The sequence below is a fragment of the Cornus florida genome, unplaced genomic scaffold, assembly GCF_030987335.1.
Source record: "Cornus florida cultivar Cherokee Brave unplaced genomic scaffold, ASM3098733v1 CherokeeBrave_3.0.0_Hap2_Chr04, whole genome shotgun sequence".
Classification (NCBI taxonomy): Eukaryota; Viridiplantae; Streptophyta; class Magnoliopsida; order Cornales; family Cornaceae; genus Cornus; species Cornus florida.
In genome coordinates, this window is record NW_026775574.1 from 21,854,201 (window position 1) to 21,876,197 (window position 21,997).

The window sequence follows — 21,997 nt, forward strand, 5'->3', positions numbered from 1 at the left end:
GGAAATTCTCCATGCCAGTTTTCATCCTGTTTGACGGAACTATTAACCCGATTGATCATGTGTATCATATCCAATTGAAAATGGCTCTGAACACAGAGAATGACTCCTTAATGTGCAAATGTTTTCCAACAAGCTTAGCTGGACCAACGCTTAATTGGTTCAAAAACTTACCGAGAGGATCGATTGATAGCTTTTGAAGCCTTTGCGATTGGTTCATTAGCCAGTACTATGGGAATAAGTGCCCGGTAAAAGATGTCTCCAGTTTGTTCACGATGCGGCAGTATGAAGATGAACGCATCCAAGCCTTTCTTACCAGATTCAATTTAACTAAGAGCATGGTGATCGAATGCCATCCGTCCACGGCGGTTCAGGTATTCAGGCTGGCCATGATTCGTGGGACCTCGTTCCACACAAGTCTGGTGGTGAACACGCCACAGACTATGGATGAGCTGAACGAAAGAGCTGATAGATTTGTCCGTTTGGAAGAGGAAGAGGCAGCTAATGCGAGGAAGACGTCAATTATATTAACGGAGGAAAAATCCAAAGCCAAGATCAGGCAAAAACCAGCTCCATTGCAGCGGCAGATCCCTTGGACAGCAGAAAAAAGGTCTAGGGAAGAGGAATTGGTCACTCCATTGAAAGTAACTCTAGCAAGGCTATACCAAGAAAACAAAGATAAGTTCCGACCTCCTTTACCTATCAGACAATCCTTGGAGTAGAGAGATAAGTCTAAGCATTGCGATTTCCATTCTGACTTTGGCCATCAGACTAACGAATGCAGGAACTTAAGGAAGCAGGTGGAGATGTTGATAGCTAGAGGGGAGTTCGCAGGTTATATTCAAGGCCCGGCGGTAGAGCAGAGCCGACCGACGGAGCAAGTGAAGAGGAATCAGAAGCCGAACTCCCACAACTTGCAACCAGTTCGAGTAATTAATGCAATTCATGGCCGGCCTGAACGTGAAGAGTCAGATGAACTACTTCGAGTACGGCTCCGCCAGGCGCATATGAAGAGGAGGATAGGCAGTGTAAACACTCTGCACCAACAGAGCGCATCAACACCGATAAAGTTTGACAAAACAGATCTGTTGCGTGTTCAGATCCCTCACGAGGACCCGTTAGTCATCAGTTTGACAGTGGCTGAATGTTTGGTACGCAGAGTTCTGATTGATCTTGGAAGTAGTGCGAACGTCATGTCGAATGACACATTTGATCGGCTCGAGATCAAGCCAGACCGGCTCAAGCCCACTGGGAATCCTTTGCTAGGATTTGATGGAAAACGAGCGGAGCCCATCGATACGGTGGAGGTAGTAGTGCATGCTGTAGAGAGGGTTCTGATGGAGACCTTTGTGGTTGTCGAGATTCTTCCTTCTTACAACCTTCTGATGGGCAAAGGGTGGATCCACAGAGTTCAAGGTGTTCCTTCTACTCTGCACCAAGTAATGAGATGCCTAGGGCCAGACGGAACCAAGGTGATTGACATTCATGGGGACTAGGTTGCAGCTAAGGAATGTTATTCAGTAACGCTGAAGTATGCTGGAAAAGGGAAAGCACCCATCCGTTCGGCAAGCCCGAGATAGCAATTACAGGAGCCTCCCCCCAAGCAGAATGGGGAGGAGGAGCCAGTGGACTTGACCGAAGAACCCCTAGTTGATGTACAGATCGATCGGGTCCGACCAGAACGAACAACCAGAGTGGGGGTAAGACTTGCTGAGGAGGAGAAACAGGAGTTAGTTGATTTCTTGTCTCAGAACGCCGATGTATTTGCATTGAGCCACCTAGACATGCCTAGAATCAATCATTCCGTATCCTGTCACTCCTTGAACATTAATCCCAATGCAAGACCTGTAAAGCAGAAGCAGCGAAGGTTCGCTCCAGAGCGTACCCGGATCATAGCCGAGGAGGTTGATAGGCTGCTTGATGGGGGATTTATAAGAGAAGTGTACTATCCTGACTGGTTGTCAAACATTGTTGTTGTACAGAAGAAGAATGGGAAATGGCGAGTGTGCATTGATTTCACCAATTTGAACAAAGCCTGTCCGAAGGATAGCTTTTCGTTGACAAAAATCGATCAAATGGTGGATGCTACTACTGGGTATGAGCGTTTAACCTTTTTGGATGCTTATTCTGGATATAATCAGATCCCCATGGACTCTGCTGATAAAGAGAAAACTTCTTTCGTTACCAAGCACGGGACCTATTGCTACAAAGTTATGTCGTTCGGACTGAAGAACGCCGAAGCAACTTACCAAAGGCTTATTAGCAAAATTTTCAAGGGTCAAATAGGGAAGACCGTGGAAGCTTACATTGATGACATAGTAGTAAAAAGCAAGAAGAAAGTTGACCATCTGAAACATCTACAAGACGTATTTGATGTGTTAAGACAATATGGAATGAAACTCAATCCAACCAAGTGCTCATTCGGTGTGAGTTCTGGTCAATTCCTGGGACATGTAGTTAATCATAGAGGCATAGAAGCTAGCCCTGCCCAAGCAGAAGCTCTGACTAAGAAGGTCGAGCCGACGACAATCAAAGAAGTGCAAACACTTGCGAGACGAATCGCTGCATTGAGCCGGTTCATTTCCAAATTATCAGATCGCTACAAACCATTTTTTGACACAATATGAAGCCATGGGAGACAAGTTTGGGGGGACAAACAGCGCCGAGCATTAACTGGTTTGAAGGAATATATGCAGAACCTTCCGGTCCTGTCAGCTCCAGAACCACGAAAGAATCTATTTTTATACCTCAGGGTATCCAGCATCGCGACAAGTGGCGTTCTGATCTGTTGTAAAGAGGGGAAGCAATATCCAGTGTTTTATATTAGCAAAACGATGACTGAGGCCGAACGACGATATTCAAAGGCCGAACGGGTGATACTCTCGCTAGTACATGCGAAAAGAAAGCTCAGGCATTATTTTGAATCCCATCCTATCATCGTTCTGACCACTTTCCCTATCAGAATAATCCAGCACAAGCCAGACCTCTCAGGGAGGATGACGAAGTGGGCCATAGAGTTAAGCTCATTTGACATAACATTAGAGCCTAGAACGACAGTCAAAGGGCAAATAGTGGCAGATTTTTTACTAGAATGTGATTCAGAAGACATGGAGGAAGACCTTCGTGGTTGCTTGTGGAAACTCTTTGTCGATGGATCCTCAAATCAAATGGGGGCAGGCATTGGAGTCAAATTGCAGACACCAGAAGGCACGTCCCTAAGTCAAGCGCTCTAACTTAAATTCAGAGCTACCAATAATGAAGTGGAGTATGAAGCACTACTGGCAGGACTTAAGCTCGCCAAAGAGCTGAAGGTCAGGAATTTGACTATTTTTAGTGACTCGCAATTAATTGTTCGACAGGTGAATGGTGAATATGAAACCAAGGATGAAATGATGGAAGCATATCATTCTGTTGTTATGTGGGAGGCCAAAAACTTTGAAAAAATTGATTTCATCCAAATACCGAGGGAGCATAACGAAGATGCCGATCGATTAGCATGTAGCGCCTCGGGTTCTAGAGAAACATTGGCAAAGGTGATTCCAGTAGGAATACTGAACCAGCCATCCATTTTTGAAGAACCTTCGGGCCTAGATCCTTGGCAAGTGAATGTTATTCTATATGAGCCAAGTTAGATTGATCCGATCATAACTTACATTCGGGATGGTACTCTACCTGAGCAAAGAGATGAGACTAGGAAAATCAAATTGAACGCTGCAAAGTACGCTATAGTGCATAACCAGTTATACAGGAGGTATTTTTCTGGGCCTTACTTAAAGTGCGTCACCCCCACAGAGGCTCAGAAGATGCTGCGAGATATTTATGAAGGTGTGTGTGGAAATCATTCAGGGGGAAGATATTTAGCGCACAAAGCAATGACGCAAGGGTACTTCTGGCCGAACATGTCACGAGATGCGGAAGAATTCTCCAGAAAGTGCGATAAGTGCCAAAGGTTCGGACCATTGATCCACCAACCACCTAAGGACTTGCACGTAATGGCCACACCATGGCCTTTCGCACAATGGGGGATGGATGTGGTTGGTCCTCTGCCAACTGCAAGAGCTCAGAACAAGTATATATTGCTGGCAACAAATTACTTTACCAAATGGGTAGAAGCAGAGCCATATCCGAGCGTAACGCAAACTCATGTAAGACGCTTCATCTGGAGTAATATTATTTGCCGTTTTGGTGTTCCGAGGTCAATCGTTATGGATAATGGGACTAATCTTGACAGCAAACAAGTCAGAGAATTGCTGGAAGAATATGGAATCAACCAAAAATTGGTAGCAGTAAGTCATCACCAGGCTAATGGACAAGCAGAAATTACGAATAGAATAATTTTTGCTTGTATCAAGAAGAAGCTGGAAAACCATAAAAGGAAGTGGCTGGACGAACTCCCGAACGTCCTATGGGCTTACAGAACGACCCCTAGACGGCCGACCGGGGAAAACCCATTCACCATGGCATACGGAATCGAGGCAGTCATACCGGTTGAATATTTGGTTCCGACGGTCCGAAGCTTAGCATGGAATTAGGAACAGAATGACAAAATGCTGAGATTTAACCTTGATATGTTAGAAGAAAAGAGAGGTGCTGCGGCAATAAGGCTTGCATCCTATCAGCAGACACTGGCTAGCAGCCATAACAAAAGGGTGAAGCACAGAGATTTCACAATTAGCGATCTGGTTCTGAAGAAGAAGGTATGAATGGTTAAAAAGATGATATCACCTTGGGAAGGACCATACAGAATTGCAGAGGTCATAGGGAAAGGGGCATATGTACCAGAGACCATGGCCGGAAGGTTGGTTAACAAGCCATGGAATATTATATCTTTAAAAAGGTATTATATGTAGAAAGTTTAAAGTTCTAATTCTGGCATCACTCATTTTCAGTTGTACAAAATTCTGAAATTTATAAAAAGCTATCTTCTTCTAAAAAGTTGAGTTTATGGAAACAACAAAGTAAGTGGCAGCTGGCACTATGAGCCGAACGTCAGAAACTTGTCAATATATATATATATATATATATTAAAGAATGAAAGTGGCAAGTAGCATTCTAGCCGAGCGCCAACCACTCAGCAAAGTAAGTGGCAGCTGGCATTATGAGCCAAACGTCAGAAACTTGCCAAAAATATATATATATATATATATATATATATATGTATATATATATAAAAGAGTGAAAGTGGCAAGTGGCATTCTAGCTAAGCGCCAACCACTTAGCAAAGTAAGTGGCAGCTGGCACTATGAGCCGAACGCCAAAAACTTGCTAAAAGTAAAAGAGTGAAAGTGGCAAGTGGCATTCTAGCCTAGCGCCAACCACTCAGCAAAGTAAGTGGCAACTGGCACTATGAGCCGAACGCCAAAAACTTGCCAAAAGTAAAAGAGTGAAAGTGGCAAGTGGCATTCTAGCCGAGCACCAACCACTCAGCAAAGTAAGTGGCAGCTGGCACTATGAGCCGAACGCCAAAAACTTGCACAAAAAGTTTGTTGTGTGGTAAAGTGACACACTAGCCGAACGTCAGCCACTGACATACAGAGAAGAACCAGATCAAATAGCATTAAATCATCAAGTCAAGGGATTTATGGCAAGAGTTCAATCAAAAGTCAGCCATCTCATTAATAATAAAGTTTCAGCGTTACAAAAAATGAGGTATACAGATGGTAAAAAACAAAAGGAAGGAGGTCAGTACATCAGAAAGGTTCCAACTAGAAGCATTTGCCCCGTCAGCTTCTTGATAATGCTGAACGGCCCCTTCATCATTGTTAGCGTTACAGTCCTCACGAGGAGGAGAATCAAGCTGAATGACAGAATCATTCTGCTGAGTTCTATCCTCATTGGCATTGGAAGAATCATTTTGCCGAGGCTCATCCTCAGTAGTAGTGGCGGAGGGAGCCACGGTGGACAAAGGAAGAACGCCTAGAGGTTGAGCAGTAGAGGGAGTAGGGATGACCCTGGAAGAGGCGATCTCTTGCATTCATCAAATATGCCCTCAGTAGGGGTGGAGTCTGGATTAACATAGACACCCAGATGATCAATCTCCAGCTCTTTGTCAACCTCATCAGGGGTAGAACCGGTCTGATCTTCAGCTGGAAAACGATCAGTATAACCCTCTCGGAACCCCTGAGAGTATCTGAGGGCCCCAACCCTGGAAAACCGAGCATGCAGAGCCAAGATACCACCATTTACCTTGCTGATGGTGCTGAGTAAAGCATCACGCTCGTCTAGAGCTCTTTTCTCAAAAGCCATCCGAGCGGATTGCTCATCACTCAGAAGGCGCTGAAGTTCTTCCTTCTCAGCCTTAAGAGATTCTCACTCGGTATGCCAGACACTCTTCTCAAGTTGTAGAGCGTCCTTTTCATCCTGAAGGGAGTCCGTTTCCTTTTTTAGAGCGTCCCTCTCCTTCTCAACTTTGTTGAGCTAAACCATCGACCCGGTATTCTGAGCACCTAAAGCATCGTTCTCCTTATTGGCTGCACCAAGGTTGTCAGAGAGCATACGAACCTTGGCATTTACCAGCTCAACCTGTTTCTACATGGCCATCATCCCGTACAGGGTCTGTAGAGATATACATAATAACTGATTAAGCCGAGCAAATGGTCAGAAGAAATCTAATGTATAGACTATGTAAAGATTCATTGACTGAGGGACAGAAGTTACCTCCATCGTAGATAAGGGGAACCGACTGAACACTTCCTTCTGAGACAGACCCTTAGCTACCTCAATATCCTTAGGAGTCCACATGCTCCTGTAGTATGCCATAGCGGTCTGACCGTCCTTGAACATGGTCTCGTCCGGCTTTACAGACGATCCATCTGTTCGAATAAAGCGAGGATTCCATGGTGCCGTTACAGAGGCAGAGGCATTAACAAAGGTAGGCCCAGAGGGGGTAGGAGGCCTAGTCAGAAGAGGCCTAGTCAGAGGGTGCATGGACACACTCGGCCCAGAAGGCCTAACCCTTTGTGACAGAGGAACGTCATCAAGGCTGAGAGCACTATCAGGTTGATGCCTTTTTCCTCTCGTCTTTTCCCGAGCGGTAGCAGTAGCAGAGCTGGGAAAGTTGCTGACAGAAGGGGTCACATTCGGATTGACAGTCGTGGTGTTGGAGATCGGGTCGGTAGCCGTCACGTTCGGATCGGTGGAAGGAGTGGTATCAGAAATAGTCGCAGAGGAAGATACTGAAACTAGAGAAGAAGTTGCTGCAGGGGCAACAACGGTCCTGGGGGCAGCTTTCTTCCTACCGAAGGAAGGGATCTGGAGTTGACTCATTGTTTTGCCAAGGGCTGAGAGAGCAAGAAGGTTGTCTGAGGTAAAGAGATCCGAGCAAGAAGAAATGTTGGTCAGAACGTACTTCTTCAAATAGTTATCCCTATCCCTGCAAACATCGTAACTCAAATCATCACAAGGAATGCCTAAGGAACGGTATAAGAAAGTACAAAAGCGAGGAACACAAATCTCGCAAGGACAGTCACTCTTATGGGTTTTATATTTTTCATATGAAGAGATAGAGCACTCTCCAAAAGCGCTCGGGATAGGGAAGTCCTCTGCGGTTGGAGAAAACCAGGCTCCCCTAATCCCAATTATATTTTTCCTCCAACCCTTCTCAGATTTGATTTTATCTTTGCAGATGGACCTCTTTTCAATTGGGTAGAAGTGGTAAAACGGTTCATCAGTTCGGATTTTGCTAACCTTGTAACAGAGGAAAAGATCTACGAGGTCCAAATCTAGACCTCTGCCACGGTTCAGAAGCAACATAACAGATAAAACCCGAAGGAAATTTGGGTTTACTTGCAAAGGGGAAAGTTTCAGCTTATTAAAAACATAGTTAAAGAAGGGATGCAGAGGGAGCCTAATGAGGTTAAGATGAAGGTGGGAAAATAAAACCTCGCCGGGAAGAAGGCCAGCACCAGTTATAATATCCACCTCTTTAGGGCAATTTCTAATTTGTATATCGTCAGGAAGATGAAGTCTCGTGCGAAGAACATCTAGATCTATAGTCATGGTGAGAATGAATGAAGATTTTAAGGGAGAAAAAGAGGTTTTCTAAAAGAGAAAGGCAAACAGAACTAACCTCAGAGAGTGAAAACGTCAAAGAGTACTGCAAAGTCGCTGGAAAAAGGAGCTTTTGCAGGAAATCGCCGGAGAAGATTTGATTCGGAAGAGACAGTAAAGAAGATTGACGTAGCACCCCTGAGGCTTATAAAGACAATGTGGGCCTGAAGACCAAGGATTTGGGAAATCGAGGAGTTTTTTTTGAATCTTGGAACATCAGTTCCCGAATCCAACCGTCCATTTTCCCAAGAGATTTTCTCGAGCCGATAAGTCATGATTAGCAGCCTCTAATAATTACCCCCTAATTAATTAGGAAGTAATTATGGGGGCAGTTGAGGACACCAGAAGGAACGTGGGCCGGATATGATCCGCGAACATGGCATCGGGTCAAATAATTGAGTTCAGCTCATACAGGAGCACCGCAAAATGGGCCGAGCCTGCAGGATCCATCGGATAAGGCCAAGCCCATTGGAAAGAAGGCCTAAAATTAATAGTCCAGCAGCACTTGTAATTGCCTATAAAAAGGCAGTGAAGAGAGTAAAGGGGAGATGATACTTTTTTAATTGAAAATGTAATAAGATTCTGTCCAAATAGAGAAAGAAAATTCTTTGCATCTTCAAGTAGTAATAATTTTTATTTTTTGTTAATGGGCTTGAGCCCACCCAAACCCACCCCTAGATCCGCTAGTGACCACCGTCATCATCTTCCATCACCACCATCGCCACCACCGTCACCACAGTCACATCCAGTGACTTCCACCATTGTCACCTACACCACTATCTCCTCCCACCACCACACTATTGCCACCATCTTCCGCCGCCACCACCACAGCCACCTCCATTGGCTTCTACTACCGTTATCTACACCACTATTTCCTTTCACCACCACATTACTGCCATCGCTTTTCACCAATACCATTGTCGCCTTCCAACACCACCACCTATACCACTATTGTTTTCCACCTCCACCACCATCCACCACTGCCACCATTTATTTTAAAAAAATTATAGGGCAATGTCATTTTGTTACTTTAATTTATTTGTTGCTAAGAGTGATATAGTTTAAAATATTTTATTTTTTGTTGAACACATTTGGATATGTAGAGACACAATTGGAATGCTGCCTGAACACCATTACATGGACACATTTGAGATATTTTGAGTATATGATAGAATTAGAGAAAAATATTCAATACAATTTAAAATATAATATGAATTAATAAGAAAAATAATATAATTTTATTTTTTAAAAAAACAACAAATATCTACTCTTAAGTTCTAAATTGAAGAAATAATAAAAACTCAGTGTATATATATATTATAATATTTTATATTTTGATCATGAAGTAATGGAATGTAGGCTATGTAGGCTGAAAGCAGGATAAAGTAAGATTTGGTTGTTGGCATAAAACTGGCCAAGTAAACCTGAAGTCGAGCCAAACAAGGATTTGGTTCTTGGCATTAATCTGCCCAAGCAATCTAGTGAAGCCTTTTGGGTGATGTCACCATTTCTAGTCAAAATCATTTGGCAAGCTCTATCCTCTCCTCTCTCAGTCATGCCACATGTTCTGGACGTATCTGACAACATTCAATTTTTGAGCATATCATAATATATATATTTTTGGGTCTTTAAAAAACATTAAAATAATGAAATATCTGCAGAAATAGTATTTTAATCATAGTTAAAGAAGACAAATAGGATAGATAGAGATGAAGAGCAAAAGAAAAAGAAAGGATAGGATTCTTATTTGAATATAATGGAGCGGAGGAAAAAAAGATAAATAATAATAATTAAATTATTATAATTTTTTTTAAATAGATAAGATATGAATGAAATAATAAATTTTTTTTTTAATTGTTAATAACAATTTCAAATTTATAAAAACATTATTTAAACACTATTATTTTTTTCCTTTATCTTTTCATTTTTGAAGAGAATCCGTCTGTATTTCTTATTATTTTTTTGCCTCACATTTTTAACCAACCAAAGACTCTAGCACCATAATTTCTTTTCTTTTCACTCCCTCACCCTTCAAATCTAGCGGATACAAACATATCCTAAGTCACGCAACCCGAAGTGAGAGTGAATGCGAAAGCCAAAAAAATCTAAATAGTACACAATGAGATCAATAAAAGAGCGTACGGAAGCGTGAGCATAATTACATCTATTTGACTTAAATTTGAGCTAGTCTAAATTTTTGGTGGTCCTCAAAGAGTAAAAAATGGCCACTAGTTTTGAGAAACCCTACCATCTTTAATGCTCTTGTCTTGTATGGTATCATCTTACAAGGAAAATTTGTGAGACAGGGAAACCAAGTTTTATTCTGGACCAAACAAACTTGCACTGACGTTGAAACCACCTCCAACTCTTTCCTATCCATTTTCCCCATCACAGACTGCAACCTCTTCTCTCTTTTCATCTTCTCTCTCTTTTCAAATTTTTTTTCTTCCTTTCTATTTTCTGTTAGGTTTGATTGGCAAGTAAGAAAATGGCTTTCTTTGGCTTTTTGAAGATGTAATTTCATGTGATTTATTAATCCTTTTAATGATCACTTTTCACTGATAACTACGGTTCCATGTGACTATGTGAGACCTACATATGCATATATTGGAGTCACTCAATTTTGGTATTGACTAGAAAGTATGGGCCAAAACAATAAGTTCTTGAATTTTTCAAAATGGCTTTATTTTAAATGGACTACCGTAAACGTAATTTTTAGAATCAAAGACTGTATCACAGTGGTATCAATTCGACCTCTCAAAATGACATTTTCATCTTGCTTAGGGCTACAACTCAGAGGTTGGAGGTACAATTCAAGTCTAATATTACATATAAATTGTTCAACCCTAAGTCAACCTTTAACTTTAACTATTTAACTTGAGCCTAATCCATCCTTGAATTTTTAAACTCGGGTTTGCAAGTTGGGTTGAGACTTCGGATTTGAATAACAATTCAGGTTATACATATGGTCAATCTCCACACTGTAAATTTAATACTATAATTTTGAGTTAGTTTCATATTAGAATATACCTAAGCACCAAAAAAAAAATTAATAATAAGTCAATTCAAATTTCTAAAAACTTACAAACAAATTATTAGAAAATTAATTCTATGAATTGCTAACATGTAATAAATTAAAATTTAAACAAAGAAAGTTGAAAAAAAAAAAAAAAAAAAAGTGATCAATATTTAAATATTATATATGATATATTTAAAATATAAAATATAAAATATAAACATAATATTACAAATTGAGTGCGGGTTTGAGTTGGACTCAGGGTGTTAGCACCTTAATCCAAATCCAACGTTTGACTCGATATTTTTCAAAAAAAAAAAATATGTCTAGGATACACCAATATATATTATTGTTCCCTTTTTCAATTTTTTTTTTTCCTAGGGATTGTTTGGTAGCTGATAAAGTGGCCCTAATAACTTCACCACCATGTATAGAGCCCAGTCCATAGGCCCAAACTAGAGGTGGATTGTTTGGTAGCTGAGAAAGTGGGCCTAATAACTTCCAAAAATAAGGTGGAGCTCTTTCAAAAAGAGATCACAATGCGGTGAACGTGGATCGAACACGTGACCTTCAGATCTTCAGTCTGACGCTCTCCCAACTGAGCTATCCCCGCATGTTGACAGAGAATTATATTTCTACCATATATTTTTATTAGAAATAAATTGAACAAACCCTTTGAAAGAACAAGTTGTGCAACTGCTACCATCTGAACTCCTAAAATATTTTTGTAACCAAGAAAATAAAAAAAAAATCCAAAAATATTTACAAATTACCTTAAGAAAACTTCCGAAATTAAAAAAAAAAAAAATCCTCATTTTTTTTAATTCATTTGTCTGACAAAATCTTCAAAATTCAGAAAAGATCGTCTGTTTTTTTTTTTTTTTTTTTTTTTTTCCTCCACAAGTCTCACAAAATTTTTTAAAAGTCAAAATTTAGAAGAGACTCCACTCCTCTTTGCTATTAAATTTTCTATTATTTGTATTTTCTGATAATTATAAAAGTGCCACGAATAAACTCCTAAAAAATTTCACAAAAGATCTTTGAAAAAACTTTCAAAATTTAGAAGATGCATAGATTACAGTCACCCGTATTGGGTAGAGACAAGAAAGTATGGGCCTAACACAATATTTTCTTGTCCTTAAGAAATAGTATTGATTCAATTTATAAATAATTATATTCTTCAATTTAAATGTCTTCAAGACCACTTTCCAGAGTGACATTCTCGGCAACCAAACAGAGTCTTAATTTGCTTGTATCACAAATGACAGTAGTAAAGTTAGCATTGGGCAAATCACATGAATTAGTTTGCAGAATATCCTCAATACTGTGATGGTAATTATGGAGGCCAAAATTAAAAATTCACATCCTTTCCCATTGCAGAGGTAGAGTGTTTTTTTTATTTAATTTATTTATTTATTTTTTTAAAGTTCAAGTGAATACACACTCATAATATTGCTCTATTGGATTCCAACACTCAACTCCTCTTCAAAGAGGAAACAACATACCAACCAAGGGCGGATCCAGAAATGCATAATGGGGACTAATCTATTCTGGGGTGGGCTAGTATTACTAAAACAAATTTTTTTTTTTTTTTTTGACTGGGCTAAAATTATCTCTAGTAATTTTTTTTTTTTTTTTTTTTGGGTAGATTTAAGCCCACCAAAGCCCACTCCTGAATCCGTCCTTGTTACGAGCTGTACTAAAGCCCGTTAGTCCATCGTTATGCTGACAAGTCATTGAAATAGACACAAATAGAATGGCTTTATTTTAAATGTCCCTTCATAAATACAAATTTTAGGATATATATTCGCATTAAAGGAGCTCGGTTGGAAGATATTTTAATAATTCAACAACCTTATGCTATGTTTGGGGCATTGAATTGGTTATTTGGAATTGAACGAAATTTATATCAAATTTAAATTTCTTTTAATTCCAAATTCAAGTCGTCAGCTCTCAAATGCAATATAAACATTTTTTTTTTCTTGGAAGTATAGTATATTTTTTTCCTTTGGAAATCCAAAGATCTGTTTCAAGCATGCACGAAATGTAAGAGCAGAACCGTAGTGAGAACTCTGAACCTATAAAGTGGGGACACTTGTGATACCCCCGGATTTCCGGATGCGGGTTGGCCAGGCCCACGCCCGATTACCAGAGGATATCAAATCAATTAGTAATTAACGAACACAGAATACAATTTGAATAGCAGGAATGAATAAAGATTTACTGAAAAGAAACTAAAAATAAAAATCCTTTATAGAAAAACCTCAGAATAAAAATTTTATAAATAAATAATTAGTCTGATACATCCAACTTTTCCAATTCTAATACAACTCGGGAATCCAATCTGGTGGACCCCTAATAAAACCAACACTGAGAAATGAATCACCGAAAAGGAATCCAATGCTAAATCATACAGGAACTACCTACGTCGTCGGTAGAGTGAGTAGTCGTCTTTGCTCAGCACGAACAAGCTCTAAGACCTGATACCGTCCGTTACCTGAAAAATAATAGTGGGTCAGGCCCACGAACAAGTTCTATCCTAGCTACAATCCAAACAGAGACCCGATACGCAGATATATCCTAGATGTCTCAACCATATCTATATAGTCCGTAAATAGATATATACATATAACCACACTACAGGACTCTCACTAGGATATGCTGAGGGTCTCAACCTGAATAGAAGGCAATATGCAAAAACGCACCTGAGTGGGCATGACTACCTAAGCCTAACATGGTATACCTCAACCAGCATAGCTAGCTACGCATCTTACTGCATATACGCTCCCTAACTGTCGACTATGAGACTCAAGCTCAGACCGCGGTACCATAGTTTATATATATAAATGTAACACCCCCTAATTTCAGAACACGGGTTGATCAAGTCCGCGCACAAAATTAAAGGATATCAAAACAATTAAAGTATTTAAACAAGCACCAAGTACAAAAAGAAATAAAAAGAATAAATAAACCGCTGAAGAAAACTAATAAAGAAATATTACTTAATGATTCTTTAACAATTACAACTCGAAAATCCCATAACTCAAGGACCCCTTAAAACATTATCCAATAATCCAATAGTATTTAAAAGTACACAAGATGAATAGATGAATGACAATCTCCCAGCTGCAGATTCTCAACCTCAAGACTGGAACCTCTAATAACCTGAAAAATAAATCGTGGGTTAAACCCTACGAGCAAGTTCACTCTACCAGACCTTTGAAAACCAATAAGCAGATCATCTCTGATCAAACCAAACCTAATAAAGTTTTAACTTTAATAAAGCACGATATACATGTCTATATATAATTATATATATTATACTAATCACATCCGTTAATAGGTTTATTAAATTTCCATACCTATTAAATAATTATTAAAATAATATTCATACCTAGACCAATCTACCTTTTCATTAAAAAAAAAAAAAAAACTCCTTTGACCTTAATCCCATCCTAGTCAGTTGTTTAATCATTTAAATAATAAATTATAATAAAAGGCATATTATAATTAATCCCAAAACCCGATGATGATTTTAACTAAATCATATATCCAAAATCTCAGCTTTGACAAATCATCCATGTCTCCACCAATATTATTTTATTAATATAAAATAATACACTAACCAGTAAGTACTAGATTATTCTAATTTAAGAATATATAATCCTAATCCAATCTATATATACAATAACTTATAGATGATATTTTAATAATCTAACACATAACAATTTAATTACGCTTTGGCAAATTAACCATGCCATTATAAATATTTTCATTGATATATTGGCAACTCAAACATGCCTCCTTAAATATATTTATTTATATATTGACAAATTAACCATGCCTCCACAAGTATATTTATTTACATATTTGGCAAATCAACCATGCCATTATAAATATATTTATTTATACATTGGCAACTCAACCATGCCTCCTTTAAGTATATATATTTATACTTTTAAATTAACAATTCAACCATACTTTCTGTGTATGTATTTTATTTATACAAATACTTAGGCAAAATACTTACGTCTATGACAACTCATCCATGCCTACAATTTAACTATGTCAACTTTAAATTTAAAAATAAATTAATTCACACATAACCATTTCATGCATATTATATGCATAAGATTAATTTAATAACTAGCCTAATATAATATATCAAATAAGAATAATAATTTAATTATCTTGAATGATATATACATATACCCATATATTATATAATATATATATGTATAATACCTTCAATAATAATCCTTGATTATTTAAAATCATATATACATATACATTAATGAATATATATATATATATATACATATAATTCCTTCCATCCTACATATAAATTAATTAAATCATATATACACATATATAATTAAGTATATATATAACTCCTTCCATCACCAAACTATTAATTAATGACATTTACGTAAATTAAACGTCACTAAATATCATTACAAATGTTTTCCAATAAATATTCCATATCAGTTTAAATAGTTTTCCGACACCGTCTCACTAAAACATAACTATCTTCTAGTAGGATGGGAATCTGATAATGAAATTAGTACCATTGGAAAGAGGACGAAAAATCCTTAAATTTGAGCTCAAGAATGACCCAATTTTGATTTAAGACGACTAAGTTATGACCGTTTTAATTTTATGTCACAAACAGGCAACTTAATTGGATGAGCTCAAACATTACTGTGAGCGCACCCACACTGGATTAGCTCACTTGAGCTCATACAAATGCACCCACACCAAATTAGCTCACTTGAGCTCACATGTATGCACCCGCACCAGATTATCTCCCTTTCATCAATCAAATCAAACCGCTGGATTCCGCATGTGCATTAACATATCATGTACCGTAATGCACTGAATCAATCTATTAATATTTAAGTAATCTAATGGTCTAGATCAGTGTGCGCACCATTATTCTATGTACTGCGCCACACTGAATTGCTTCCCTATTGAGGCGCCATTCCACTAACCGTGTATATATGTATATTATTATATATATATATTTCTAATAAATATATAAAAATAAATTCTAATAAATTACCAAAAATACCAGAAAAATATTAGAAAATTCCAGAAAATTTAACAAAAATTCCAGAAATTTTAGAAACACTAATTAACCCCTCTTGGGTCCAAATCCAACCTATCTGTTGATGTAAATAAAATATACAACACATATATACAACAATAAAAATCTAAAATTCCAATATATATATATATATATATATATATATATATATATAATAATTCATATTTTAAATATTCCGTTCTAACCATCATTTAATCAATAAATTTAACCTTAGATTTTGATACTCGAGGTGAAATCCTTATGAGTTTTAAGAGGAAAGTTAGAGAAGAACTCACCTGAAAATTTCAAAACGAAACCGAAGCTTCAAGCCTTGATTGCCTCTTCCAAATCCAATGTCCTCCTTCTCTAATCCGGCCTCCTCTTTGTCGGCCTTCTCCTTTTCTCTCTCTCTCTTATTTTTTTAACATGTAAACTTTTAACCCTAAAGTCTTATGCGTATATTTATACACATTAGAATCCAAATCATATTCCTACTAGGACTTTCAAATAAAATAATAATTCTTAAATAATATATATATATACCTTCCATAATTAATTCATGGGTTAATTAAATCATATAGACCTATATATATCCATAAATATATATCTCTATATATATCTTTCCATAACAATTATTAATTAATTATATTTATATATAATTATACATATTTATAATTAATACAAAAATGATCATTTAAATAATTAAATAATCATGGGCCTTTATTAATTAACCCAATAAGGCTTCATACAAGCCCAATACCACATCTTTTGGTCTAACTTCCCTTAATCCCAAATCCAATTAATTTAAATAAATCAAATAATTAAATAGACACTTAAATAATAAAAACTAAAAACTAATTACACTAAGCACATAAACAAAACAATAAATTACAATCAAGTTACACCATACCGATAAAATTAACACGCCAACAATTCAATCATAACATTCCACAAATCATAACATCACACCAATTCATCAAACATAATCGCGAAATATAGTTTAATACAAATAAGATAATTAAATCATAACACTCAATTAAATAAAACAAATCATTTAAAAACAAAATAAAAGCAATTAATTTCAATTAAATCAAATAAATTAATTAAAAATAAAATAAAATTAATTAATCACAATTAATAAATCTTTTAAAATATCGGGGTATTACAATAAATTCCATCCAAACCAATGTAATGCCACTCAACAGTTCGTTGCCATGACACAACATAAAATTAGGATTTAAATGTTTTAATTAAATCCCTATCCATTTTACTAATAAAAACATAAACAACCATCCGTTATGTCGTTCAACTGTTTTAGTTGACAGGACATGCATCCATGTAGGAGTTAATTGTTTTAGTTAATCCATTCCGTATGTATGAAGGGATAGGACTTAGCTTTTTGATCTAATCCATCCCTGATATGTCACCGTCCCATACTGGTACATATAATGCAAGTGATTCACAAATGATGCAACATTCTATACAGTACATCAAACACATCCATATAATCCAAATAGATAATAAACAGAATCTAAATAGTTCATCATCTATAAACCAGAATTCATCCACGTAACTAACAAGACAAGGTTTAATAGTTCATCAAGTTAATTATCCAGCATCAATCCAAGAAATTGACAGAAAATATATATAATTAATTCCAAGTCAACTTCCAACTAAGTTAACAGAACCTAAGTACCAATTCAGCAGTTTAAGTCCAAACCCTAATCCCAATAATTGCAGTGTAGTGCTTAATATTACAATAATTAAAATCCCAAGCTTAATTCCATGTATCGCAGTACATAATCAATGTTTCCAACGATTTACATCCAAGGTATGCATAGATCAAACATGATATATAATGACCCTAGCATGTAACCAAAAAATAAAATTTATGAATATATATATATATATATATATATATATATATATATATATATATATATATAATCCGTTAATTTGCTAAAATTAAATCAGGCAATTAAACCCCTTCCATCCGTTAACAGCCGGCACCGCTGTATACTTTCCTACTATTAACTCCAAAAGTGCAAAGCCATTAATTTATTTAATGTGGCTCTAGTATAGCCTAATATCATGTTTAGAGTCCATGCTACAATCCGTTAAAATTTTAAAACAAGATTTAACAATTTAGTCTTTTCTATCCGTTAGCAGCGTAGAAAATTCAATAATTTCATACTGTTTGTCCCATTGACTTAGAGGTCAACTTTAATCAATTTAAGGTCTTTATAACATCCAAAATCAACTTCCTAATTCCTCTGTGAAATCCTAGAACCATTTGAACAGTTCCCATGCTCAAACAAGAACAATAGTTCATAAAAAAAAATATATCAAAATGTCAAAATTTGAAATGAGCCAGCTCCAAAATTTTGGAGCAGGCTCAAAGTAGTTTGAGCTGCCTCCAAAAAGAATTTGGAGCCGCCTCCAAAAAGGGGGGAGCCGCCTCCAAACTTCTGGAGCCGGCTCTCTCCTCCTTTGAGCCCACTGTTCCGCTTCCTTCTTCGTTTTGTGTCATCTGCTACATCTCCGGCCACTTCCTACCCTTCTGTTTGTTTTTAAAACTGTGATGACTCTGTGGGCGGGTGCGAGAGACACTGTCAGGCTACCACACTGGCGAGCTACGAGTGCACAGTCCCACATCGCCTGGGTAAAGGAAAGGTGAAGTGCTTATATGTAAGTGTGTCACCTCCAATTGGTATGAGGCATTTTGGGGTGAAGCCCAAGAGCAAAACTGTGCGGGCTCAGGCCCAAAGCGGACAATATCATACCATGTGGTGGAGCGGGTCGTTACAAAAACTCTTCCTAAGAGTCCTAAGTATGTCCAGAATCATCCCACCCCTTAAGTAAGTCAGTTTGTTTTAAATAAAAACCTTAGAACTTCTACCGATTAACCATGCTTAGGAAGAACAAACACTATAACCAAACCATACTTGCATGAACTGTAACAAAGTTAATTTATGCATACAAAATAATTGATTTAACATATAATAAGCATGTAAGGTTCAATTTAATAATCAATTTAGAAACCCTAGAGATTATCTAAGGATGCACAGAACACAGGCCAACAGGAGAGAGAAAGAACAGAACTTGCCTTAACCGTCTCTGAATTTTCCGATGAAATCTCCGATGACCGTTCCACCCCTGTTGCTCTTGGTTTTATCCATGAGCCAACCACTGCTCCTCCTCCTCCTTGGTTCAACCCTAGCCTAAGGCAAAACCCTAGACTTCCTCCCTTTATCTCTCTCTGTAACTCTCTATTACTCTCTCTGTTTTTCTCTCTATCAACACTGTACGTATATAGGGTTCTCAACCCTTTTTGAAGACATATTACAGTATATATATAGGCACTAATCAAAACCCTAAGCCTAATCTTAATCCACCATAGAAAACCTAATTGAGGCCCAGTTTAGTCGGCGTGAGATAGTAAGAGATTAAACCCTATTTTTCATTACAACTAGGAATATTCCATTAATCCAATTAATTCCATTCAAAAACCAATAAAACATTTACACAATTAAAAACTATTTAATTTAATTAAAGAAAATAAAAATACAAAGAAATAATCAAACAAGTCAATTAAATAACAATTTATCAATTAAATCAATTAAAATACAAGTAAAGAAAACAATCTATTTAAATCCACAAAATAAAACAAATAATTAATTTAAAATAAAATCAAACACAAAAACAATTTGACACATAAGCACCTAGCCACAAAATAAAAAAAAAAATTGCACATAGAACAAAATTTAAATTCCAATCTTATCCTTTTGAAAACTAGGGGTATTACAACACTAAAAAGCCCGAATCTTTACCACTAGGGCAACAGGGGCGCGAATACCCCGCTATTCTTAACCCTGCAGTCCCCAGCAATTCAGTGATGAAAGGGCTTGGTTCGGCCATGTCTGATCCACTTTATAATATGAACAAAACGAAAAGGGAATGAGGGAAATAACAAAACCAAAAGGAAAGAAATAAGGGGCAAGTGACAGTGCTGAAGCGGGAGGCGGGTGCGCCAAATTTTTCAACTTATTTCAACTTTCCTTTTTTATATTTTCTTTCTTTTTTTTGTCTTTTTTTTTTTTTTTTTTTTTTTTTTGGGTTTACAGTTGGCACTTAAGTTTACTGTGCCATTTGTTGACCTTTTTTTCTTGTGCCAAGCCAAACACGGCATTAGGCACTAAATTGCTGGGGACTGCAGGGTTAGGAACAGTAGGGGATTCGCGCCCGCGAATCCCCCGAATCCCCTACTGTTCCTAACCCTGCAGTCCCCAGCAGTTTAGTGATGAAAGGCCTTGGTTTGGTCATGTTTGATCCAGTTTATAATATGTACGTGGGCTCTACAAAAATGATGCAAAACACATTATTCCGTTTACAGTCGCCTCCGTTAACTTATATTGTAAATTATTACATAAAAAAAAAAATACTCTAAAAATAAATGCTAACCAATACAAAAGTAGCCCTAAACCAAACTAACCAAACAAAACACGAACCCTAAAAAGAAAAGAAAACGAAAAAGAGACGGCCAAAGAACCCTAAATTCTCTTGGTTTCGAACAAAGAAAGGAAAGTCAAAATTTAGCGGGTTTGTTGGTCGCGATCTTCGCTGGCCTTGGTTTGCTGTGCCGTCAAATTTCTGTGTCGTGATTCTGGGTTTTTCTCTGGCCACGGTTTACTTTGCTTTTGCTTCGCTTCTGGGTTCTTCTTTGGTGTTGCCGAATTTGGTAGGTTGTAGGTTTTTGGATTTGAGTTGATGTTGATTGCATTGGTAGACATTTTGACATTCATCCAAACATCTCTGCAAATACAATTTTAAATAATTTTATTTTATCTACATAAAAATGTTTTAAAATTGTTGTAAGAGACATGCTTACTTTAAGGTTGTTCAAGTCCATTCTAATTACTTTACAACTATCTTATTCAATCTGTTTGCCTTTTGGTTGTTCGTTTCTCTTACAATCTGTTTGCCTTTTGGTTGTTAGTCCCTTTAATTTTAGAGATTTCTGTTATTTGTTCTTCTGTTAATTAAGCTTCAGGCATTTATGCTGAATTTTGAGAATCTATTATATAGGGTTTCACTTTTAATCAATAATACGTGTATATTTACATATAGTTCTTATGTTATTTCTGTATGCATCATTTCCTGTTTAGAATTGGGACAATTGCACTGACCTACTTAAAGCATATCAGAGGAAGAGGAGATGCAATGATAAAAAAAAAAGTGAAAGAAAAAGAGAACTTTGAATGAGCAAGTTTAATCTTGTATTTTAACAAAGATAATGTTTTTTAGTTTAGTACCGGCCGGCTCTAAACCAGAAAGACTTAACAGAGTAATACCTTACTCATGGGTAGTATGGTGATTTTGCAAGCTCTGTTAGCAGAGTTAGGTGATATGTTTTTTATGGAACAATGAGAGACAAATTAGGGTTTGTATTAAAGAAATTAAAAAGAAATAATGAACAAAACGAAAAGGGAAGGAGGGAAATAACAAAACCAAACGGAAAGAAAGAAAGGGAAAGTGATAGTGCTGAAGAGGGGGGCGGGTGCGCCAAAATTTTCAACTTATTTCAACTTTCCTTTTTGGTATGTTCTTTCTTTTTTTTTTTGCTTTTTTTTTTTTTGGTTTACAGTTGGCACGTTAAGTTTATTATGCCGTTTATTGACCTTTTTTCTTGTGCCAAGCCAAACACGGCATTAGGCACTAAACTGCTGGGGACTGCAGGGTTAGGAGCAGTTGGGGATTCGCACCTGGTGACTGCAGGGTTAGGAGCAGTTGGGGATTCGCACCCAACGTGGGTGCCAATCCCCAGCTACTCCTAACCTTGCAGTCCTCAG

General features: G+C 37.1%; 1 protein-coding gene and 1 non-coding gene across 2 annotated transcripts; one reads left to right on the top strand and one right to left on the bottom strand.

Moving 5' to 3' along the window:
* Window positions 1-803: 803 nt before the first annotated feature.
* LOC132304834 (uncharacterized) lies at window positions 804-2,624 on the top strand. Its single transcript, XM_059802543.1, has 3 exons — window positions 804-1,469; window positions 1,587-1,973; window positions 2,139-2,624. Exons 1-3 carry the CDS (start codon window positions 804-806, stop codon window positions 2,622-2,624), a joined length of 1,539 nt encoding a protein of 512 aa, XP_059658526.1.
* Window positions 2,625-11,602: 8,978 nt separating this feature from the next.
* On the bottom strand, window positions 11,603-11,675 carry TRNAF-GAA (transfer RNA phenylalanine (anticodon GAA)). Its single transcript has one exon. It is a non-coding gene; the product is annotated as a tRNA-Phe (tRNA).
* Between the last annotated feature and the right edge of the window lie 10,322 nt (window positions 11,676-21,997).